The 25,953-nt window shown below is 45.7% G+C and overlaps 1 protein-coding gene across 1 annotated transcript in view; it reads right to left on the bottom strand.

The window, feature by feature from the left end:
• Window positions 1–2,946: 2,946 nt before the first annotated feature.
• LOC126252576 (uncharacterized) overlaps window positions 2,947–25,953 on the bottom strand; it is a 93,820-nt gene continuing 70,813 nt past the window's right edge. The window contains exons 2-3 of the mRNA XM_049953477.1: window positions 10,320–10,760; window positions 2,947–2,989 (exon numbers count right to left, since the gene is read on the bottom strand). Coding sequence (XP_049809434.1) covers window positions 2,947–2,989; window positions 10,320–10,760 — 484 coding nt within the window. The remainder of the gene's footprint in view (window positions 2,990–10,319; window positions 10,761–25,953) is intronic.

The raw sequence follows: 25,953 nt of genomic DNA, 5'->3' as shown, positions 1-25,953 counted from the left end.
CGTGGAGCACATCCGATGTTAGTTCCGCTTTAATGGAACATTAGTCATCAAATATAGCATACTGGGTTCTATTAGTCTGATATTTTTCAGGCCAACCTCATATATATGACGATACTCTTTATGATCGATTCTTGGTTAGTAGTGGACGATATGGTACAGAGTAGAACATCTTCCGTAAATCTTGACTTGGCCGGAACTTCTCGTCGAGACCTTCGAGGCTCAAGGGCTGTCAAAGGGCCACCGTGTCGTCCTCTGACTTGCCGCTTCATTCGGATGCGATATGGAGGGTCACGTGGTCAGTACATAGCGCTCCCGGCCGTTTTGCCAACTTTCCAGACCGTGGAGCTGCTACCTCTCGTTCAAGCAGCTCCTCAATTGGCATCAAGAGGCTGAATGAAGCCCTTACCAGTGGTCCTACCAAAGAAAAACTCTCGGCAATCTCGGGAATCGAACCCGAATCCTCCGCAGGCTTTCGGAAATGTAGGAAGATCTCGCATCTGCTATTTATAAGATATCGTGTATGTACAAAGCAACCTGTGTTTCACACAAGTATTCTTTTTTCTGGATCCTTGCTGATTCCTTAGGATAAGCTTGCTTTCCTGCAGGTACATCATAAGTTTAGAGGTTAGAATATCCTCTTGGATCCTACAACAGACGGAATTCAGCTATATTAATAAGTAATTATTTGCATCGAATATGACCTATTTTCTGATCGGGACTAAAAGTAAAGTCATATGGCGTGATTGGCTGGGAGATCCCGTAAGGCAGGTTCAGCAGCCTGAATTGGAAAGGTGATTTCTATCCTTCGCACTAGTAGGCAACTTTCCTTGGCAAAGTGTGAGCGTCCTGTGTTGCTTAGGTGTAACTGTTAATTGTAGGCGACGGCAGTTAGTGTGTGCGTAGTGTGGCGTAATTCATGTTTTGGATGACGATGATGGAATGGAAAGGGTGAAACCCGGTTCCGACGCATAGCCTGCTCCTCTCAAATTCTATGAATGCGTGGTCCAATACAGCCTTCGTTCAACTTCATATGACTAATGATTGCCTATAGCCTTCTGGCTACTTCTCTACATAGTCGCCGCTCCGACTTAGACATTTATCATAGCGTTATACTAACTTTTCAATACCCTTACCATAGAGGGAAGCCGTCTGTGCTTCCTGACACTTCTCTACGCTGGTCTACTTCTCGTTCTCCGTGCCAAAATGCTGCTTTTATAGCCAGCGGATCATGTGAGTAGAGATGAAACTCAGGAGGGAGCTATTACAGGCTTGTTGTGGGTGACCAAACTCTTCCATCTTAAAAGCGGCACGACCGTCATCATTGCGTCTGCAGAGTGCAGCCGAGGATTATCATGAAGAAGGAAACGCAGCACAGTTACGATGTGTAGACTGCCTGACAGGTGAAATCCCTCGCCATACCCCAATACTTGGCGGGAGACACTACTTTCTAGGCATCTTTAAGTGCTTGTTGCGCGCTCAGAACTGAAAAGAGGGACGTGACGCGTTCGAAGGGCATACTAGAGAGACTGCCCAACACATCTGCGCAAAGAAGTTTTCATTGTGGTTTCCATTTGTTGCCCGATCGGACCTTACTTTCCGAATAGCCCTCGTACCTCCTTCCTGTTTCATATTTTGTCATGCGATGTGTTGTCCTCTCCTCTGTAGGAAGCAACTTAGGTTCCGAAAACAACGATCGTGTGAAACGCAGCTCGCTGTGTCCGTTCATTAGACCCAGAAAGCAGTAAGTTCAGGGGCCCAAGTAAATGACGCGTTCCATGGCTTCCGGAAGGCACTGAATACAGTTCCGCACTGCCGCCTAACGAACAAAATACGAGTGCACGGAATACGAGACCAACTCTGTGATTGGACTGAAGAGTTTTAGCAGACGGAACACAGCATCTCATTTTGAACGGAGAGAAGACTTCAAACGTAACAGTAAGTTCTGATGTGCGCCATGGGACTGTTATAGGACCATTATTTTCCGCAACGTAACCTATAAATGACCTAGCAGATAATCTTAGAAGTTCTACGAAGCTTCTCATGGATTATGTTGCTATTGAGAAGCTTGAAAATTGTAGTGAAATGCGGATAGACTTGCAGAGTTGACACTTGGTGCAGGCAGTGACAACTGACCCTCAGCGTAAACAAATGTATTGCGAATAAATAGACAGAAAGACCACTTATTGTATGATCACAAAATTGCAGAACAGTCACTGGAAGCAGTTACATCTGTAAAATATCTAGACGTATGCGTACGGTGCGACCTGAAATGTGACGACCACATTAAATTAATCGCTAATACGGCAGATGTGAAACTGAGATACATTGAAAAAATCTTCAGGAAATGTAGCCCATCAAAAAAGGCAGTGGCTTATAAAACACTCTTTCGACCAATACTTGAATATTGCTCGTCAGTATGGCATCCGTACCATATAGAAGTCACGTAGGAAACAGAGAAGAGCGAAAGAGAAGCTGCACGTTTCGATACAGGTTCATTTAGCAAGCGCCAAAGCGTCACTCGGATACTCAGCCAACTCCTTTGCAAGACGCTTCATGAGAGGCGTTTCGGTCTGCTATTAAAGTTCCGAGTGGGTGCGTTCCTAGAAGAGTCAACAGACACATTGCTTCCTCCTAAGTACATCTCTCGAAAAGACTATAAAGATAAAATTAGAGAGTAAAGACCATCAAGATAAATAGACAGAGAGTAAATATGTGCAGATCCATAGTTAAGCTGGCTATGTTGCATAAAGGGTCATACAGCAGGCAAAGAATTACTTTATTGATCGCTAAGTACCATGACGCGTTTTAGAATTATTTCTATATTCAGATATTCAAGTGCAAAGATAGCACAAGGACAAGACCATTACTAGTTGTGTACGTAACGTGAGATGACGCGTCATCGCATGTTACGTACACAACCCCCGTCATCTCACGTTACGTACACAACTAGAGACGCTCTACTCCTTGTGCTGTCTTTGCATTTGGATTTCTGAACATGTAAATACAAGTAATTCCAAAAAGCTCATGCATCCTTAGTGATCAATAAAAACATTCTTCAGCTGCTGTATGCCTTTTTGCGTTACCTAGCCAGTTTAACTATGGATCTACTCATACTTGCTAGGATGGTCGGTAGACTCCTATGTGACTAACCACAACTTTATTAAAATTACAGCGATACAAGCACACACAGAGGCTTACCAGGAACTCTTCTTTCACCGATGCGTACGCGACTGGAACCGGAAAATTGGGAAGTGACAGTGGTACACAAAGTTCCCTCTGCCCCACACTGCGAGGAGTCTTGCGCAGCATAGAAGTAGATGTAGATGTAGATGTAGCCCGGTGCACCTTGGAAAGAGCGGAGGTCTCTCCTGTACAGTCAATGGCAGTCACTGCCACGCACCGACAGTACTTAAACTTCTGGCCGATCTAGTAAGCTGCGTACTGTTGGCAATCGTCCGCATACCTTTCCGGAAAAGGGGGGAGGGGGGTCACGTAAAGTCCCTCGCCACAGTACCTCATGAAATGGGGACATGCGACACTCTCTACATCTACATCTACATCTACATCCATACTCCGCAAGCAACCTGACGGTGTGTGGCGGAGGGTACCCTGAGTACCTCTATCGGTTCTCCCTTCTATTCCAGTCTCGTATTGTTCGTGGAAAGAAGGATTGTCTGTATGCTTCTGTGTGGGCTCTAATCTCTCTGATTTTATCCTCATGGTCTCTTCGCGAGATATACGTAGGAGGGAGCAATATACTGCTGCACTCTTCGGTGAAGGTATGTTCTCGAAACTTTAACGAAAGCCCGTACCGAGCAACTGAGCGTCTCTCCTGCAGAGTCTTCCACTGGAGTTTATCTATCAACTCCGTAACGCGATTACTAAATGATCCTGTAACGAAGCGCGCTGCTCTCCGTTGGATCTTCTCTATCTCTTCTATCAACCCTATCTGGTACGGATCCCACACCGCCGAGCAGTATTCAAGCAGTGGGCGAACAAGCGTACTGTAACCTACTTCCTTTGTTTTCGGATTGAATTTCCTTAGGATTCTTCCAATGAATCTCAGTCTGGCATCTGCTTCACCGACGATCAACTTTATACGATCATTCCATCTTAAATCACTCCTAATGCGTACTCCCAGATAATTTATGGAATTAACTGCTTCCAGTTGCTGACCTGCTATTTTGTAGCTAAATGATAGGGATCTACCTTTCTATGTATTCGCAGCACATTAGGCCTACACTTGTCTACATTGAGATTCAATTGCCATTCCCTGCACCATGCGTCAATTCGCTGCAGATCCTCCTGCATTTCAGTACGATTTTCTATTGTTACAACCTCTCGATACACCACAGCATCATCTGCAAAAAGCCTCAGTGAACTTCCGATGTCATCCACCAGGTCATTTATGTATATTGTGAACAGCAACGGTCCCATGACAGTCCTCTGTGGCACACCTGAAATCACTCTTACTTCGAAAGACTTCCCTCCATTGAGAATGACATGCTGCATTCTGTTATCTAGGAACTCCTCAATCCAATCACACAATTTGTCTGATAGTCCATATGCTCTTACTTTGTTCATTAAACGACTGTGGGGAACTGTATCGAACGCCTTGCGGAAGTCAAGAAACACGGCATCTACCTGTGAACCCTTGTCTATGGTCCTCTGAGTCTCGTGGACGAATAGCGCGAGCTGGGTTTCACACGACCGTCTTTTTCGAAACCCATGCTGATTCCTACACAGTAGATTTCTAGTATCCAGGAAAGTCATTATACTGGAACATAATACGTGTTCCAAAATTCTACAACTGATCGACGTTAGAGATATAGGTCTATAGTTCTGCACATCTGTTCGACGTCCCTTCTTGAAAACGGGGATTACCTGTGCCCTTTTCCAATCCTTTGGACCGCTACGCTCTTCTAGAGACATACGGTACACCGCTGCAAGAAGGGGGGCAAGTTCCTTCGCGTACTCTGTGTAAAATAAAACTGGTATCCCATCAGATCCAGCGGCCTTTCCTCTTTTGAGCGATTTTAATTGTTTCTCTATCCCTCTGTCGTCTATTTCGATATCTACCATTTTGTCATCTGTGCGACAATCTAGAGAAGGAACTAAAGTGCAGTCTTCCTCTGTGAAACAGCTTTGGAAAAAGACATTTAGTATTTCGGCCTTTAGTCTGTCATCCTCTGTTTCAGTACCATTTTGGTCACAGAGTATCTGGACATTTTGTTTTGAGCCCCCTACCGCTTTGACATAAGACCAGAATTTCTTAGGAATTTCTGCCAAGTCAGTACATACAACTTTACTTTCGAATTTATTGAACGCCTCTCGCATAGCCCTCCTCACACTACATTTCGCTTCGCGTAATTTTTGTTTGGTAATGGTAATCCGTCTATATTTGAGGACGTTAAGCTCGGCTATTCCTTTGGTGCTATCCGAGAGGAGTAGCGTACGTGCTGGAACCGGGCTTCACCCTTTCCATTCCCTCATCATCATCCAACACAAAAATTAGACTACACTACGCACACACTAACTAGAGTCACCTACACTTAACAGGTACACTTAACAACACAAGACGCTCACTCTTCACCGTGTGATTATGTAGCTATTGCAAATAAAATAAAAATCGAGTTTTACGGCAGTTTCTATTTCGCGACAGAATACACATTGTATTTCTGCAACATATTCCATAAAAAATCTGACTGGAATTCCACCAGGTTTTGGGTTTTGGTACCTCGTTCACTTTAAGGATCATTAATTATTTTTCATTACGGGGGGGTGCCTTTTCGACTAATTCTGAACACAAGTGATCTGGTACAGTAATGATTCAACTTCATTCGATTAATTATTGCTAGAAACCTTCTGGAAACACCGTTATTATTGGGGTGGTGTTTTGTAGGAACTGCAGCATGTACACTGATCGACCCTTACTGTTGCTTCATTAATGTCAAATCTGCATCAAGTGTTCTACACACATGTATATGCAAGTGATTTTTCAGTGCAACTGAGCGAACTACGGCCATCTACGTTATGAATATAAGGAAATATTACCCATCGACGTTCCCAACCAGAATATATTTGAAATGACACTAATGATTTTTCTTTTCTTCAGGCTTCTGACTGGTTTGATGCGGCCAGCCGTGAATTACTCTGCTTTGCCAACCTCTTCGTCTCAGAGTAGCATTTTCAATCTACGTTTCAGGTATTAGCTGGATGTATTCCAATCTCTGCTTTCCTCTACATTTCCATTTTGTACCATGGCAGTTATTCTCTGATGTCTTAAAAGATGTCCTACCATCCTGTCCCTTCTCCATGGCTGTGTTTTCCATATATTGTTTTCCTCGCCGAATCTCTGGAGGCCCTCGTCGCTCCTTACCTCATCAGTCCACCTCACTTTCAAAATTCTTCTGTAGCACCACGTCTCAAAAGCTTTGATTCTCTTCTTTTCCGCTTTTGACACAGTCCATATTTCACTAATGCACAATGCTAAGCTCAAAACGTACGTTCTTCGAAATTTCTCCCTCAAATTATGTTATGTTATGTTAAACGGGGACCTAGAAACGACGGAGAGGCTCCGTCCCCGCCGCAGCCGCAGTGGTCCACAACCTCACGACAACTACCCCAGTCCACTTCACCCCTCCGCCGCCCCACACCGAACCCAGGGTCCCGGGGTTATTGCGCGGTTCGGCCCCCGGGGAACGTCTCACACCAGACGAGTGTAGCCCCTATGTTTGCGTGGTGTACACGTACCTGGAGAACTTGTTTGCGCAGCAATCGCCGACATAGTGTAGCTGAAGCGGAATAAGAGGAACCAGCCCGCATTCGCCGAGGCAGATAGAAAACCGCCTAAAACCATCCACAGACTGGCCAGCTCACCGGACCTCGACCCAAGTCCTCCGGGCGGATTAGTGCCGGGGACCAGCGCTCCTTCCCGCTTCGGAAAGCCGTGCTTTAGACCGCTCGGCTAACCGGGTGGGCTCCGTAGAGTTAAGTCCGATGTTTGATACTAGTAGACTTTTCTTGGCCAGGAAGGCTCTTTTTGATAGTGCTGGTCTGCATTTTATATCCTGCTTCTTCCGTCCGTCACTGGTTGTTTTGCTGCCTAGCTGGCACAATTCCTTAACTTCAGCTACTTCGTGATCACCAATCCTGATGTTAAGTTTCTCTCTGTTCTCATTTCTGCTGCTTCTCATTGCTTTCGTCGGTCTTCAATTTACTTTCAGTCATTAGATCGTTCATTCCATTCAGCAGATCCTGTAATTCCTCTTCACATTCACGGATGATCGCAGTGTCGTCAGCGAATCACCGATGTCTTTTCACCTTGAATTTTAATTCCTGTCTAGAACCTTTCTTTTATTTCTGTCATTGCTTCTTCGATATACAGATCGGAAAGCAAAGGTGAAAAACTACATCTCTGTGTCATACCTGTTTAATCCGAGCACTTCATTCTTCTTCTTCCACTTTTATTTATCCTTCTTGATTCTTGTAGATAGTGTATATTACCCGTCGTTCCCTATAGCTTCACCTTGTTTCATTTCTCAGAATAGCGAACAAGTTGCTCCATTTGACAATGACGAACACTTTTTCCAGATCGAAAAATCCTATGAACGGGTCTTGATTTTTCTTTAATCTTGCTTCCATTATCAACCGCAGCGTCAGATAAAGCCAAATTGATCATCATCTAAAACAGCCTCAGTTTTCTTTTCCATTCTTCTTTACATTCAATAATTCCAGAAAAGTATTAATCGCATTTATTATTGTTATAACAATAATAAATGTGATTAAGACTGTTATGGAATTATTGATTAATCATACTAATCGCTCCTTCTCTCCACAACCATGTTGTCCAAATATCTTCTTTACATTATTCTTGTCAGCGACTAGGATGCATGAGCTGTTACACTGACAGTGCGATAATTGTCGCGCTTGTCTGCTCTTGCAATCGGATTGTGTGGATGAGGCTTTTCCGAAAATCAAGTGGTATACCTCCAGATTCATACATTCTACACATCAACGTGAACAGTTGTATATTTGCCACTTCCCCAAACGATTTTAAAAATTCTAATGGAATATTATTTATCCCTTCCACCTTATTCGATGTTAAGTCTACAAAAAGCACTCCGTCTTCAGGCCACAAGTGGCCCATCGGGACCATCCGACCGCCGTGTCATCCTCAACTGAGGATGCAGATAAGAGGGGAATGTGGTCAGCACACCGCTCTCCTGGTAGTTAAAATAGTTTTCTGTGAGCGGAGCCGCCACTATTCGGTCGAATAGTTCCTCAATTGGTATGACGAGGTTGAGTGCACCCTGAAAAATGGAAACAGTGCATGGTGGCTCGGATGGTCACCTATCCAAGTGCCGGCCACGCCCGACAGCGCTTAAATTCGGTGATCTGACGGGAACCGGTGTAGCCACTACGGCAAGGCCGTTGCCACTAAGTCTCCAAAGTCTGTTTTAAATTCAGATTCTAATACTGGATCCTCTGTCTCTTCCAAATCGACTCCTGTTTCTTCTCTCAAGTCATCAGACAAGTCAAAAAATGGTTCAAATGGCTCTGAGCACTATGGGACTCAACTTCTGAGGTAATTAGTCCCCTAGAACTTAGAACTAGTTAAAACTAACTAACCTAAGGACATCACACACATCCATGCCCGAGGCAGGATTCGAACCTGCGACCGTAGCAGTCGCGCGGTTCTCAGACAAGTCATAAAGGCCTTCAGCGTACTCTGTCCACCTCTGGCCTGTGCATTAAAATTTGAATTCCCTTTGCAATTTGAACGTTACCAGTCTTGCCTTTAATTTCAAAGAAGGTTGATTTGAGTTTTCCATAGGCTGAGTCCGTCCTCTGGACAATCATTTCTTTTTCGATTTCTTCACATTTTTCATACAGCCATTTCGCCTTGGCTTCCCTACACTCCCTATTTATTTCATCGCTAAGTGACTTGTTTCCTGTATTCCGGTTTTCGTCGATCAACTGAAGTATTTCTTCTGTTACCCATGGTTTATTCGCAGTTACCTTCCTTGTACCTTCTTTTTGCTGTCCAACATTTGTAACTGCCCTTTTTAGAGATGCCCTTTCCTGGTTATCTGAACTGTCTACTGAGCTACTCGACATCGCAGTATCTATAGCCTCAGAGAATTTCAAGCACCTCTCTTCATTCCTTAGACTTCAGTATCCCACTTCCTTGTGCATTTATTCTTTCTGACTAATCTCTTAAACTTCACCGGACTCTTCATCAATAATAGATAGTGATCTGAGCCTACATCTGCTCCCCGATACAGCTTACAATCCAGTCAATCCAGTATCTGAATTCGGAATCTCTGCCTGACCACGATGTAATATAACCGTGACCCTTGCGTGTCTCACGGTCTTTTCCAAGTATACCTCCTCTTCTTGTGATTCTTGAACAGAGTATTGGCTATTACTAGTTGAAAATCATTGTAGTACTCCATTAACCTTTCTCCTCTCTCATTCCCAGTACCAAACCTATATCCTCCCGTAACACTTTTTTCTACTCCTTCCCCTACAACCACATCCCAATCCCCCATGAATATTAGATTTTCATCTCCCTTTACGTACTGAATCACACGTACAATATCCTCATATATTTTCTTTTGTGGCGGCGTTCGTAGCGACAAACAATTCGCTGTAGAAACGACTTACGAAGTCACCGCCACACTTTTAATAGCGGGCCGACCGGTCCGCTGGAACAGTGAACAGAAAGATGAAAACCCAAACACTCTGATTAAATAAAAGTCGGTACTTATCTTTATTAACGAAGATACAGAAACACAGTAGTGAACTCCGTGTCTACAGAAATCTGTCTAGTTCGAGTCGGAGCGGCTAGGTCAGCGTCGGCTGACGACAAACAACAAATCTGCTGCGATGAACACACAACTGACTAGCAAGTACACAATTCGGTGGCGAGTATACAACTGAGCGGCGAATACAGAACTGTCCTAGCGCTCGCGACTCCAGCGCTTAAGAAGCCAGAAGCCAGCGGTGGCGCGCGCAGACTTGCGGCGATTTCCTGTTTCGCTGGCGCTGCTTATGCGGACGGCGTCCGGACTTTGATGCTGCCAACCTTTTGGCAGCGGTCTCGGGTGGCGTTACTGGCTAGGATATAACACTCCTCCCCCCCCCCCCCCCCAAATCGCCGCACCGTCGTTGAATAATGACGTGGCGAGCGTCGACGGCGGGGGAGTGGTCTGGCCGCAGGCGTAGCAGAAGAGACCGGGGCGGAGACTGTTGTCGGTGGCAGTCCCCGGTCCGCACCCCAGCATTGGCTGCGCGGGGCCTCGGGAAACACCGACTGAAAACCGAGGTCAGGGTGCACGCCTGTGACCACGGGCGCAGCGTCTGGTACTGGACGCGACGGGGCGTCGGGACCCACGAAGAGAGGCAGCGTCTCCTGACGCTGCGTCGACGGCTGCCGAGTGGGCGCCGGACAAGGCGCTGCGGTGTCAGACTCCTTGGGGGTGCCCAAGGAAAGCGGCTGCAGGACAGGCTGCACAGCCACCGCTTGGGAAGGCGGCCCGGCTGAGGGGTCGACGTCCATCAGCTCCGAAGGCGGTGGCGACTGAAGAGGGACCGCAGGTGCCGGAGCGACCACCTGGGGCGCCCCCTCGGATGAAGCTGCGCGGGAGGCATCAACGGGACGGGCTGTCGGCGTGGTAGCGGCGACGGCTGCTGCTGCTGCCCTGGGGGCGGCAGCGAAGTCGGAAGGCGTGGCTGGAACCCGCCGCGGACCAAATCTGTGGACAAAGAACGAGCGGCAGAATCCGGGCGGCCAGCGCGGCGCAACTGGTTCTGATGCCTCCTGTGCACCCCAGTAGCACCTTGAACAGTATAAAAACCGCGACCCTGGACACTTATCACGGTACCACGTTCCGAACGACGGCGACCGTGATAAACTCTGAAAAAAACGTCGTCGTTGCGCTGAAAACGCGTGCGATGCTCAGAAGCGGCGGGTCGATCCGGGGGTGCAACAACCGTAGTAGGGTGCGATGACGACGGCCGTGGAGAAGCTCCGCAGGCGAAGGGCCGTCGCGTGGCGTGGTCCGGTACGACGACAGGAACGTGATGAGGGCCTGCTGACGAGAGTGCGTAGCACGAAGGCGGTCCATATGATCCTTGAATGTGCGTACAAAACGTTCCGCTGCACCATTCGATTGAGGGTGGAACGGCGGAGTAAGAACATGGCGAATGCCATTGGCAGAACAAAAACTTTCAAATTCAGCAGAGGTAAATTGTGGACCATTGTCAGACACTAAAACTTCTGGAAGACCCTCAATACAAAAAATTGAAGTCAACGCCTGTATAGTTTGTGCAGACGTTGTAGACTGCATGGGCACAACAAACGGGAAATTACTAAATGCATCTATCACGATGAGCCAACGAGAATTCCAATATGGACCAGCGAAATCAATATGTACTCGCTGCCAGGGACAGGCAGGGCGTGCCCACTCAAAATAGCGTTGAGGCGGAGCAGCTTGGTGTTCGGCACACGTCGAACAATCTGTAGACATCTGCGTAATCTGCTTATCAATACCGATCCATGTACAATGACGGCGGGCAAGCTGCTTGGTGCGGACCACTCCCCAATGACCTTGATGCAACAAGTCGAGGACCTTGGATTGGAGCACTTGGGGAACCACTACACGAAGCTGGTCATTCTCGGTGCGTAACAGCAAAACTCCGTGCGAAACAGACAACAGATGACGTTGCGGATAATAGCGACGAACCACAGGATCCGATATGTCCTTTGCCTTGGACGGCCAACCACGTTGAACAAAACGTAATAGTAAACTCAGATGAGGATCCGTAGCTGTCTCACGTGCCACCTGACGATAATCAATCGGAAAATCCCGGAGGGATTGATGCTCATCGGCGTCAATCTGATGGCAAGAGTCGTCAGAGGAATCGAAGACATCATCCGCAGCAATCGGCAATCTAGAAAGCGCGTCAGCGTTTGCATGCTGAACTGTAGGGCGATACAGTATCTCATACTGATATTGTGATAACAAAAGAGCCCAACGTTGTAGTCTCTGAGCTGTCCGCTGAGGAACTGGTTTAGACGGATGAAACAGTGACGTCAGGGGCTTGTGATCTGTTACTAAATAGAATGGTCTACCATAGAGGTAGTGATGGAATTTTGTGACACCGAACACAATAGCCAACGCTTCCTTGTCCAATTGGCTATAATTACACTGAGCTTTGTTTAGCAATTTAGATGCGAACGCAATAGGACGTTCGGTGTTACCGACTCGGTGAGACAACACAGCACCGAGGCCGAAAGAAGAGGCATCACAAGCTAACACCAGAGGCTTGTTAGGGTCGTAATGGACCAGACAACGATCATTCAATAAAGCCTCTTTAAGCTGCTGAAAGGCTGATTGGCAATCAGCTGACCACACAAACGGAACATTCTTACGGCGGAGACGATGCAACGGTGCAGCAATCTGTGATGCATTAGGTATAAACCTAATATAATATGTCAATTTGCCAAGAACTGCTTGCAATTCATGCAGATTGCGAGGGGCGGGCAAATCACGAATAGCTGCTAAATGTGACTGGGAGGGATGAATGCCTTGAGCATTAATAACATGTCCCAGATACTCCATCTCCGTAAGGAAAAATGAACATTTATCGATGTTGCAACGTAGGCCTGCCTGAGACAACACTGTAAACAAACACTCCAAATTACGGAAATGTTCAGCAGGCGTCCGACCGGACACAACAATATCGTCTAAATAGTTGCAACACGATGGCACATTAGCCAGAAGTTGTGACAAAAAACGCTGAAAAACAGCTGGAGCTGACGCACAACCAAAAGGCAAACGCAGAAAACGGAACAACCCCAACGACATGTTTATGACAAAATACTGTTGTGATTGCTCGTCGAGGGGCAATTGCAAATATGCTTCACGGAGATCAATTTTGGAAAAGAAACGAGCTTCCCCTAACTTATTCATCAGCTCGTCCGGTCTAGGCAAAGGAAAAGAATCAATGACAGTCTGAGGATTAACTGTCGACTTAAAATCAGCACACAAATGTAACTTGCCAGACGGTTTCTTTATAATAACTAAGGGAGAAGCCCACTGGCTCGCTGAAACGGGTTGAATAACACCGTTGTTTTGCCAACGACGAAGTTCATCTGCTACAGGTGCCCGGAGGGCGTGAGGCACTGGACGAGCACGAAAAAATCGAGGCTGAGCATTATCTTTTAACGTAATATGAGCGGCAAAGTTCGCAGCACAACCTACTTCGTCTTTAAATATGGCACTGTATTGTTTACACAAATCGGTTATGCTGTCTTGAGGAACAACAACAGAATTAATTTGCAACACATTGTCTTGGATAGACAGGCCAAACAAGTCAAAACAGTCTAATCCGAAAATGTTTACACTGTCTGTAGTGCGGAGCACTGTGAATGAAACTGTTTTTGTATTGCCACGGAATGTGGCTGGCACGCTACATACACCTAACACAGGAATTTGTTCTCCACTATAAGTAGCCAAAGAATGTTTTGCCGCTGAAAGTTTAGGGCGGCCGATAGCCGCATACGTAGCACTATTTATGAGAGTCACAGACGCACCAGTGTCTAATTGAAAATTGAAGGTCTTATCCTGGATGCGTAGCTTCACAAATAGTTTATTACACTGTCTCTGGATCGGTGCAGCGGAGGCGGAAGACACAAAATCAGCGCGTTTAGCGCGTGTTCGCTGCTTACGACAACTCGTGGGTTGGGCGGGTGGAACAACAACTCCCGCTTCACTTGCAGTCTGTACATTACTTTTTACAGCGTTTGAATTACGCTTGGGTCGCATAGCAGAGGGCTGGGTGGGTGGCTTATTGCGAACAAGTTTATTACCCACACGAACCGTGGAAGAGTCTTTAAACGCGACCTTCTGGACGGGCTGGCTTTGAAGAACATGAATATCCATGGGCTGGGCAGCACTAGAATTGTTCTTGCGTTTACGCATACAAACAGTCTGGATGTGTCCTTTCCTTTGACAAAAGTGACAAACCGCGTTTCTTAACGGGCAACGTGCACGAGGATGAGCAAGAACACACTTAGGGCAAGACTTAACTCTATCATTTTGCACACGCGGCTGACGAATGTGTTTAACATGACGCGGCCGGCTAGTGTTTACAGTCTGACTCTGCCGGTGGGGCCGTGGGCGTGACATAACTTGCTTAGCACAGGCAATTTGAGAAATACATGGCTGATCTAACTCACACTCAGCATAGTCAAAAGTATCTTGGGCTTCAATAATGTTCATCACAGTCTCTAATGACGGGTCAGGCAACTTTAAGATAGCAGCACGAATACGAGAATCTGCAATGTTTTGAGTAATAGAGTCTCGTAACATGACATCACTGTAGGAAGCTCCACACACACAATTAAATCGGCACTGACGGGTGAGGCCCCGTAAATCTGTTAACCACTGTTTATTAGATTGATGTGGCAGTTTCTTTAATCTGAAGAACTTGAATCTGGCTGCTGCCACATGAACTCGCGACTCGAAATACTCAGCAAGCTTGTTAACAACAACGTCATAGTCTAAAGCTTCTGGCTTGGATTCCGGGAACAACTTACAAAGTAGTCGATAGACTTCCACGCCTGCAGTGGAAATTAAATAAAGCTGCCGCTCAGTACCCGTGATTTTGTAGACTGTCATGCGCGCCTGTAACTGCGCGAAATATTCTCGCCATTCTTCTCTTGATGCATCAAATGCACGGAAAGGCGGTGCTGCCTGTGCTTGTTCCTTTTGTGTTGGAGGATTAGCCGCTTGTTTGGCGATTGCTTCCACCAGACTTTGTATTTGCTGACTCTGTAACAAGATCAACTGTTGTAATTCGGCAGACATAGTGAACACAAATTAAACCAGCCCCCAAAATTTTATCGCTATAATTAGTTTAACCAGAAACAAGTTGAACCAGCCCTGCACACGAGTTCGGAAGCCCTCGTCGCCAGTTTTGTGGCGGCGTTCGTAGCGACAAACAATTCGCTGTAGAAACGACTTACGAAGTCACCGCCACACTTTTAATAGCGGGCCGACCGGTCCGCTGGAACAGTGAACAGAAAGATGAAAACCCAAACACTCTGATTAAATAAAAGTCGGTACTTATCTTTATTAACGAAGATACAGAAACACAGTAGTGAACTCCGTGTCTACAGAAATCTGTCTAGTTCGAGTCGGAGCGGCTAGGTCAGCGTCGGCTGACGACAAACAACAAATCTGCTGCGATGAACACACAACTGACTAGCAAGTACACAATTCGGTGGCGAGTATACAACTGAGCGGCGAATACAGAACTGTCCTAGCGCTCGCGACACCAGCGCTTAAGAAGCCAGAAGCCAGCGGTGGCGCGCGCAGACTTGCGGCGATTTCCTGTTTCGCTGGCGCTGCTTATGCGGACGGCGTCCGGACTTTGATGCTGCCAACCTTTTGGCAGCGGTCTCGGGTGGCATTACTGGCTAGGATATAACATTTTCTCTCTCTATCTTCATCTTCAGCTCGCGACATCGGCATGTATATCTGAATCATCGTTGACGGTGTTTCTTTTCTGTCGATTCTGATGAAATTGACGAAATCAATGAACTGTTCGCACTAACTTGTGTGCTACTTCCCCAGTCATAACGAAGCGTCCTCCCATTATACCATTTCTGTTGCTGTTGGTATTGCCCTGTACTCGCCTGATCAGAAATCTTTGTCTTCTTTCTATTTCACTTCACTGACGCCCACCATATCTAGATTAAGCCTTAACATTTGCCACGTGCGATATTCTGACATTCCACTCTCCGACTAGTAGGATATTAACCTTTCGTTGGTTATTCAATCTTTTTCTCGTAGTCATCTCCCAGTTTGACAGTCCCCTCCCGCATATCCGAATGGGGGACTAGTCCGGAATCTTTTACCACTGGAGAGATCATCGTGACACTTCTCAGTTACAGGCAACGTTTTCTGTAGATACATTTGCATTGCCTTCTGAATCCTCATGCCGTTTATCATTAAAGCCGAGCGGTCTGAGGCGCTGCAGTCATGGACTGTGCGGCTGTCCCGGCGGAGGTTCGAGTCCTCCCTCGGGCATGGGTGTGTGTGTTTGTCCTTAGGATAATTTAGGTTAAGTAGTGTGTAAGCTTAGGGACTGATGACCTTAGCAGTTAAGTCCCATAAGATGTCACACACATTTGAACATTTTATCATTAAAGATTCTTTTGTGTTTAAGAGCAGTTTCCCACCTAAGGAGAAGTCTTCGGTTGCCCTTGCTGATGCCTTTCATCAAAATTTAGAAGTTAGCATGGTTCGTAACCAGTACCGATTACGTTTTGATATTAATCAAAGACGCTAACCCTGGACGACAGGGGTCCCGGGAATGTGTTACTCCTGGTATAAGAGAGAGACACCTCTACCAGTAAACGTCAGAATTCTACAGTTGCACAAAAGAGGGCTATTGAAACTGTGGATTGTGATATCGCTGTTTGTTCTAGGCGCTACAGTCTGGAACCGCGCGACCGCTACGGTCGCAGGTTCGAATCCTGCCTCGGGCATGGATGTGTGTGATGTCCTTAGGTTAGTTAGGTTTAAGTAATTCTAAGTTCTAGGGGAATGATGACCTCAGACTTTAAGTCCCATAGTGCTCAGAGCCATTTGAACCATTTTTTTTTTATATCGCTGTTCAAGGTGGTCGGGGTCCAAAGACTGTCAAGCGATTTTGGAGTTGATACGTCCATGTGTATCATACACGTCATGCAGGATCTCAACGGCATCACGCGATTAAATATTTGGGCGTAACATTGCAGAGGGATATGAAGTGGGACACGCATGTAATGGCAGTTCTGGGGAAGCCGGACAGACGTCTTCGGTTCATTGGTAGAATTTTGAGAAGATGTGGTTCATCTGTAGAGGAGACCGCTTATAAAACACTAATACGACCTATTCTCGAGTACTGCTCGAGCGTTTGGGGTCCCTATCAGGTCGGATTGAGGGAGGACATAGAAGCAATTCAGATGCGGGCTGCTAGATTCGTTACTGGTAGGTTTGATCATCAGACGAGTGTTACGGAAATGCTTCAGGAACTCGGGTGGGAGTTTCTAGAGGAAAGGAGGCGTTCTTTTCGTGAATCCCTACTGAGGAAATTTAGAGAACCAGCATTTGGGGCTGACTGCAGTAAAATTTTACTGCCGCTAACTTACATTTCGCGCAAAGACCACAAAGATAAGATAAATAAGATAAGAGAGATTAGGGCTCGTACAGAGCCATATAGGCAGTCATTTTTCCCTCGTTCTGTTTGGGAGTGGAACAGGGAGAGAAGATGCTAGTTGTGGTACGAGGTACCCTCCGCCACGCACCGTATGCGGAGTATGTATGTAGATGTAGATGTAGATTTGCACCTGAGAGGAGGCGACCATTGGCGGCCGCGCCGACAGTGATGCGCCAGACGAGATACTGGATACGAGAGGGCAACGAAATCGTCTTTTGAGTACAGTTCTTGTTGAATGTCCATCATCGTGAGGGACGTATTTATCTGTGGAGGTTGCGAGGGGAACATATTGTCCATCAGTGTTGCAAGTAGCTTCACATGCAACACTAACGGATAGTATGTTGTGAATATCATAAATCATAAGATCCGATCATGAGATAGCAGCTCGGTCGAAAGCCGTCGTCTGATAAAATGCTCTCTTTAGTCGTCTTGGCTTGTGAAGTTTTCTTCGGTTATCATACACTGATGATCACTCCCAGAGCTACAATGTCTGAAATATATAATTTATGTAGGGCACGTGAACACCATGCATTTTATTTCTTACAATAGGGAAGCAAAATAAGAAAGAATACTGTTTAATGTATTATCCCATTACAGAAAATCTTTCGCACAACCTGTTCAAAAATGTTCAAATGTGTGTGAAATCTTATGGGGCTGCTAAGGTCATCAGTCCCTAAGCTTACACACTACTTAACCTAAATTATCCTAAGGACAAACACACACACCCATGTCCGAGGGAGGACTCGAACCTCCGCTGGGACCAGCCGCACAGCTCATGACTGCAGCGCTTCAGACCGCTCGGCGAATTTCGCGCGGCGCACAACCTGTGTCACTTCCCTCTTGCCATGTATCGTAAAAAAAGTTAGTCAGATAATGCACGACATAAGAAATCAGTGTATCCCTACATGAACTTAATTGTTTGTGACACACTGTCACCAGTTTTCTTTTCGTTCACCATGGAGCAACACTGAGTGGTATTTGGTTTGTATCCCTCTCTCACAACAATTTTACATACCTTAGCAAACTCTAGAAGCACTTACATCATTTTTGTGGGAAATACCACTTGTACCCCTTTGCCTCTGACCGCCTCGATTTCAATGGTCAGCAGTGTATTTGCCCATAATGTCTGCTTTTTGCTTAGCGACAATATTCTTTTCCTTCGTTCCATCAAGTTCTTTGTTATACTTACATTAACAGTGTTTTCCGGTCCGTGCTGAAACTTAGTATGAATAACTAGGTTGAGCCGTTTCACGGCTCAGCTCATTTGATTTACTCGCGAGATTATTCACTTGTTTTCGCCACAGCGATAGGGGGCGTGATCGCTATTGGCGCTGGTGCGCGAAGCAAGAGTTTTGGAGGACGGCTCGGTGGGGAGAAGAGAGGACGAGTCAGTGAGTCGGCGAGTGTGGTCAGTCGGGTAGTCGCTCAGTCTGGGAGTCGGTGCAGTGAGGCGACAGTCAGAAGGCAGACACTCGCATGTTAGTCGCTCGTGTCTAAGTATCAGTCGCTGTTGGGTTGTGCACTGAGTCGGGTTCGTCGTTACTCCGCGGTTGGACGGGTTGGCAGTCAGCAGCAGGCAGGTCCGCACGGTGCAAGTACGCGCCGGGGCCGTGGTCGACGCAGACGGAAGGCCGTTGGTCGATCGGTCGGCTGGTCGTCGGATGGCGACAGGACGGAAGCGGCTGGGAGTCAACTGGTGCCTGTCGTTGAGGACTGCGATAAGATGGCTGTTTGCGAGCATGTGGGGAGGACGGAATGCTCGCTTGCTTAGCGTGGTACTCCATGAACAGCTGTTGTTTGCTGGGCATAGCACTCGAGTGTAACAGGAAACTGCATTGGTGTGGTTCTCGTCACCTGGCTAAGGCCGAAATTTTCATATACTTTATTATGTTTCATGATCATTACTTATTATGGGGTTGGCACTTGTAGCCAACATTTTGTGATTTGGAATAATTCAGAACATCATCACGTGCCAGGTTTCTACTGTGAATAATTCTTAATTTGTTTCATGGTGTATGGCACGGTATCCACAATCATCGATCATTTTATGAACGTTCTCTCCAAATTATTATTACATTAGATCTTGTTAAACTTGGTGCGTTTAAATGGCAAATTCCCTAATTCTACTAATACTGCTTGGGATATAGATTTTGAGCTGTGTTGCGTATGCACTTAAAAGGACTGTTGTGAGTGAGAAGCACACTTGAGTGTGTAATGTTTTTCATTTCCATTGTTACGAAGTGACCATTATTTATATTGCGTGATTAGTTGGATTTTGTAGTGAGTGGAAATTTAATTTGTGTGATTCTGTTTTGTAGAATGTTTTTCGTGGCAGCATTTGAGAATCAGTTGTTACAGGAAGTTGCTAGCTCTGAATTGCCACCTCGTTAATCAATCATTTATTGACAGATGGGTTCGTCTGTCTGTAGCAAGTAAGAGGCAGCAAATGTAGCTTGTTAGTACAAAAACTGTTATACAGAAATTTGAATGGAAAAAAGGGCAGTCATCTTTTATTATAAAGTTGTTTTATAGTATGTTGGAAGATCATTCTTTTGGGCTGGGTTTATTCTGTATCAAACAAATTTAGGTATCACACAGCGGGCAGAAATGACTGTTGAGCTCGTAATAGACTGTACGTGTGAAACAATTCGTGTAGTTTTGTGAGTGATGTGTTAAATTGTTTACTTGTAATAGATTAAGGAAAGGCAAACCTACATGCCTAGCATTTGTAGACTTAGAGAAAGCTTTTGACAATGTTGAGTGGAATACTCTCTTTCAAATTCTAAAGGTGGCAGGGGTAAAATACAGGGAGCGAAAGGCTATTTACAATTTGTACAGAAACCAGATGGCAGTTATAAGAGTCGAGGGGCATGAAAGGGAAACAGCGGTTGGGAAGGGAGTGAGACAAGGTTGTAGCGTGTCCCCGATGTTATTCAATCTGTATATTGAGCAAGCAGTAAAGGAAACAAAAGAAAAATTCGGAGTAGGTATTAAAGTCCGTGGAGAAGAAATAAACACGTTGAGGTTCGCCGAGGACATTGTAATTCTGTCAGAGACAGCAAAGGACTTGGAAGAGCAGTTGAACGGAATGGACAGTGTGTTGAAAGGAGGATATAAGATGAACATCAACAAAAGCAAAACGAGGATAATGGAATGTAGTGGAATTAAGTCGGGTGATGCTGATGGAATTAGATTAGGAAACGAGATTCTTAAAGTAGCAAAGGAGTTTTGCTATTTGTGGAGCAAAATAGCTGTTGATGGTCGAAGTAGAGAGGATATAAAATGTAGACTGGCTATGGCAAGGAAAGCGTTTCTGAAGAAGAGAAATTTGTTAACATCGAGTCTAGATTTAAGTGTCAGGAAGTCGTTTCTGAAAGTATTTGTATGGAGTGTAGCCATGTATGGAAGTGAAACATGGACGATAAATAGTTTGGACAAGAAGAGAATAGAAGCTTTCAAAATGTGGGGCTACAGAAGAATGCTGAAGATTAGATGGGTAGATCACATAACTAATGAGGATGTATTGAATAGAATTGGGGAGAAGAGGAGTTTGTGGCACAACTTGACAAGAAGAAGGGACCGGTTGGTAGGACATGTTCTGAGGCATCAAGGGATCACAAATTTAGCATTGGAGGGCAGCGTGGAGGGTAAAAATCGTAGAGGGAGACCAAGAGATGAATACACTAAGCAGATTCAGAAGGATGTAGGTTGCAGTAGGTACTGGGAGATGAAGAAGCTTGCACAGGATAGAGTAGCATGGAGAGCTGCATCAAACCAGTCTCAGGACTGAAGACAACAACAAGTTGTTTTGAAGATCTGCATTTTTGGATTTTCACCTTATGTTGAACCAAAACAGTATTCTTGAGGTCTTGATGACTGCACATGATATATAATATACCTTTTACTAACAGTACCTTTATGTAATGTTTCAGAGTGGGCTGCATATTCTTCTGGAGAATGTTTTTTTTTTTAAAAAAAAAAGGATTTTTCTATTGCTAAAATTGCCTTTAAACTGCTAATTGTATTAACTTGGATGTATTACCAATTATTGTTAAATAATAAATTTGTGTCAGCAAGGCTTGGACCAAATAAATGTGCCGACACCTTCCCCATCCTGGCTCTGCTACCGTCAGTACATTACATAGGTAAACTGATTCATACTGCTAAGGAAAGAAAAGAAAAGAACTGAAAGAAACGCCAGGATTTAAGGCTGCAGACACCAGCTACAAACTGTCAAACAAAGTTTTACGAGTCCAAATCAGAGATGGCAGCTCACAGAGAGCTGTAAAGGAGAGACCTCGCAGCCCAGAGGCATAGGTAGACACGCGCGCAGACAGCCACGGGCGGCGCTGCGGTCACTGCCGCAGCCGCGGGCACCTGCTGCGAGGCGCTGACGCAAGCCGCCGGCTGCCGTCACACCTGTGCCTCCTCTTGCGTCACCGCCTCCCAGTGGCCGGGCACTGGCAACCAGCGTCGTGCGACACACCGTGCGTAGATGTTGTCCGTAACTGTCAGAAATCTCCGAGCTTCAACGTTGTTACGGCTTCATCACTGGCCCTTTGAGTGAAGCATTGTGAAAGCAAACAAGTGAATCTGTTTCTACGGGCCGGCCGGGGTGGCCGAGCGGTTCTAGGTGCTACCGTCTGGAACCGCGCGACCTCCACGGTCGCAGGTTCGAATCCTGCCTCGGATGTGTGTAATGTCCTTAGATTAGGTAGGTTTAAGTAGTTCTAAGTTCTAGGGGACTGATGACCTCAGAAGTTAAGTCCCATAGTGCTCAGAGCCATTTGAACCATTTTTGTTAGTGTCTTACTGGATTCCCCTAAAAACCGGAAGTTGTAAACCGTCTAAAACTGAGTATATATAAAGGGTCTCATAGCCTACGGAATTTTTTGTTCCACCTATTTATCCTGCACTTTGCTTAAAAATAAACAGTATTTGTAGGAAAACTAAACTTATCAATGTTTAAATCACGTTTCATACAGTGCTAGCAGACGCAGTTTTCTCAACGAAAAGGTAAAAAAAACGCAAAATGTCTCAAACACCTTTTCAATACTTCGTCGCACTTATATAAAACATGTTTCCGTTATCCATATACACATAAACAACTTTCGCATTCATCACTGATAACAGGGAACACTTGCTATTAATCATGATGAAGAACATTATACTGATTAGAAAATAACAATAATTATATATACTATATAATTAGACTGCCCGAAGGGAGACGAGCAGTGCGGGGAAATAAGCCCCCCCCCCCCTCCCTCTCGAAGGGCTGCCATCCTAGATCCGCGTTCTGTGCTTCCACAAAAGCAGAACTGAAATAACGGTCATAGGGATCGCTGATTCCATTTGCTGTGGTGAAAGTCGCATTAGAATCCCTTTGTGCACCAGGATTAGTCTCTTCACTCTTTGCAAAATAAGGAAAAAAGCAACCTGTTACACGAGACAAATTGCAATAACAGACCATTTGATAGTAGCTAGATCATAATTTTTTGCTGAGGTTGGCAGTGGCAGCCAAGGCCTGACCTCTACCGCTGTCTTACGCAACGACAATCCAAAACACCTAAGACTGCCACAATATAGAGTCCGTATAATATATTTTTATCAGAATGAGATTTTCATTCTGGAGGCGAATGTGCGCTGGTTTGAAACTTCCTGGCAGATTAAAACTGTGTGCCGCACCGAGAGTCGAGCTCGGGACTTTTGCCTTTCGCGGTCCGAAGTAAAGCTGTGAGGACAGGGCGTGTGTCGTGCTTGGGTAGCTCAGTCGCCGGCACGGGAGCTCAACGTGTTCGGTCAGAGAGCTGGTTGGCCTCTGTAATATAGAACTGAGGGAAAGGATCAACAAACGAACTTTAACGGATGTCAGGTGACGTCCACAACGACCAAACACAACGATCAACAACGAACAAAATGAAAACAAAAAGTTAGTAGAGCACTTGCCCGCGGAAGGCAAAGGTCCCGAATTCGAGTCTCTGTCGGGAACACAGTTTTAACCTGCAAGGAAGTTTAATAAATTTTTATGTTTCTGAATGTCAACGGCACTTGCATCAAACGTAATTGCTTTGGTTATTTAAAAGCCCAGAAGTTAAGCAATCAACTAATATTTATTGTTTGAAAAATGCGGTTTATTTTCTGTAAGGGTATAACATATGCAATGGACTTACACTGAATGTTGTGCTGTTGCAATTATGCGAAAAAAGCAAACCAATAACAAGAGAAACCATCGGCTCCCAATTTCTCTATTACACATTGATTTATGTTTCTTTCCTTGCTATTGCTACCAATACTACCGCTAATTTCACCATTTACTGCGTCACTTACGTAGTGTATTAAATCGATGGATCGACTGAGGCGGTGCCTTGGTTAAGACACTGGACTCATATTCGGCAGGACGACGGCTCAAACCCGCGTACAGCCATCCAAATTTTGGTTTTCTGTGTTTTCCTCACATCGCTTCAGGCAAATGCCGGGATGGTTCCTTTGGAAAGGAACGGCTGGTTTGCTTCGCTATCCTTCCCTAATACGAGCTTATGCTCCGTCTCTAATGACCACGTTGTCGGTGGAACGTCAAACACTAATCTCCTTCTGCTCCTCCGAAACTACCAAACCGTAGTTCCGGTAGAGCAGAACACTAACTTTTATACACTACTGGCCATTAAAATTGCTACACCACGAAGATGACGTGCTACAGACGTGGAATTTAACCGACAGGAAGAAGATGCTGTGATATGCAAATTAATAGCTTTTCAGAACATTCATAAAAGGTTGGCGCCGGTGGCGACACCTACAACGTGCTGACATGAGGAAAGTTTCCAACCGATTTCTCATACACAAACAGCAGTTGTTCGGCGTTGCCTGGTGAAACGTTGTTGTGATGCCTCGTGTAAGGAGGAGAAATGCGTACCATCACGTTTCCGACTTTGATAAAGGTCGGATTGTAGCCTTTCGCGATTTCGGTTTATCGTATCCCGACATTGCTGCTCACGTTGGTCGAGTTCCAATGACTCTTAGCAGAATATGGAATCTGTGGGTTCAGGAGGTTAATACGGATCGTCGTGCTGGATCCCAACGGCCTCGTATCACTTGCAGTCCAGATGACAGGCATCTTATCCGCATAGCTGTAACGGATCGTGCAGCCACGTCTCGATCGCTGAGTCAACGGATGGGGACGTTTGCAAGACAACAACCATCTGCACGAACAATTCGACGACGTTTGCAGCAGCAGGGACTATCTGCTCGGAGACCATGGCTGCGGTTACCCTTGACGCTGCATCACAGACAGGAGCGCCTGCGGTGGTGTACTCAACGACGAACCTGGGAGCTCGAATGGTAAAACGTCATTTTTCGGATGAATCCAGTTTCTATTTACAGCATCTTGATGGTCGCATCCGTGTTTGGCGACATCGCGGTGAACGCACATTGGAAGCGTGTATTCGTCATCGCCATACTGGTGTATCACACGGCGTGATGGTATGGGGTGCCATTGGTTACACGTCTCGGTCACGTCTTGTTCGCACTGACGGCACTTTGAACAGTGGGCGTTACATTTCAGATGTGTTACGACCTGTGGCTCTAGCCTTCATTCGATCCCTGCGAAACCCTACATTTCAGCAGGATAATGCACGACTGCATGTTGCAGGTCCCGTACGGGCCTTTCTGGATACAGAAAATGTTCGACTGCTGCCCTGCCCAGCACATTCTCCAGATCTCTCACCAATTTAAAACGTCTGGTCAATGGTGGCCGAGCAACTGGCTCGTCACAATATGCCAGTCACTACTCTTGATGAACTGTGGTATCGTGTTGAAGCTGCATCGGCAGCTGTACCTGTACACGCCATGCAAGCTCTATTTGGCTCAATGCCCAGGCGTATCATGGCCGTTATTACGGCCAGAGGTGGTTGTTCTGGGTACTGATTTCTCACGATCTATCCACCCAAATTACGTGAAAATGTAATCACATGTCAGTTCTAATATAATATATTTGTCCAATGAATAACCGTTTATCACCTGCATTTCTTCTTGGTGTAGCAACTTTAATGTCCAGTAGTGTATTTGTTGTGCAACTGCTAGCAGGCAGTCATTTGGGACTGCGCCTCTGACCTTAAGTTACGAGAGTGAAGTGCAACGTATGTGCCTCTCGACTGTATGGAATCAGCGCAGTTAAGATTGATCGACGTGATTATATGGTATGATAGTAAAAAGGATCTGTAGTATTTGTACTTGCACAAGACCCACAGTAAATGATATTGCTAGATTTGTTGGTGTATCGTCATGGACAGCCAAAGGTGTCTAGAAGCAATAGTGCACTATTCGTAAACATCTAACATGGTGTAAGAACAGTGATCCTATAAATGTCCTAACGAACGGAAGCCAGAGACGATTGCCACACCCTGTCATTGGCTGTCGGCTTCAAACCCGACAGGATTATCACCTGTCAATAAATGCACATCCGTCTCCAACAGGTTCCGAAGCGACATTGCAAAGTGAACTGCTTGCAATGTACATTTAGAGTTGGATACCTTGCAATCTGTACATCGAGGAAGCAATGATGGAAATAAAAGAAAGGTTCAGGAGTGGAATTAAAATACAAGGTGAAAGGATATCAATGACACGATTCGCTGATGACATTGCTATCCTGAGTGAAAGTGAAGAAGAATTAAATGATCTGCT

The sequence above is a fragment of the Schistocerca nitens genome, chromosome 4 (assembly GCF_023898315.1).
Source record: "Schistocerca nitens isolate TAMUIC-IGC-003100 chromosome 4, iqSchNite1.1, whole genome shotgun sequence".
Lineage (NCBI taxonomy): Eukaryota > Metazoa > Arthropoda > Insecta > Orthoptera > Acrididae > Schistocerca > Schistocerca nitens.
Note: the sequence above shows the minus strand (reverse complement) of the source record. Positions and strands in the feature narration are given on the sequence as shown.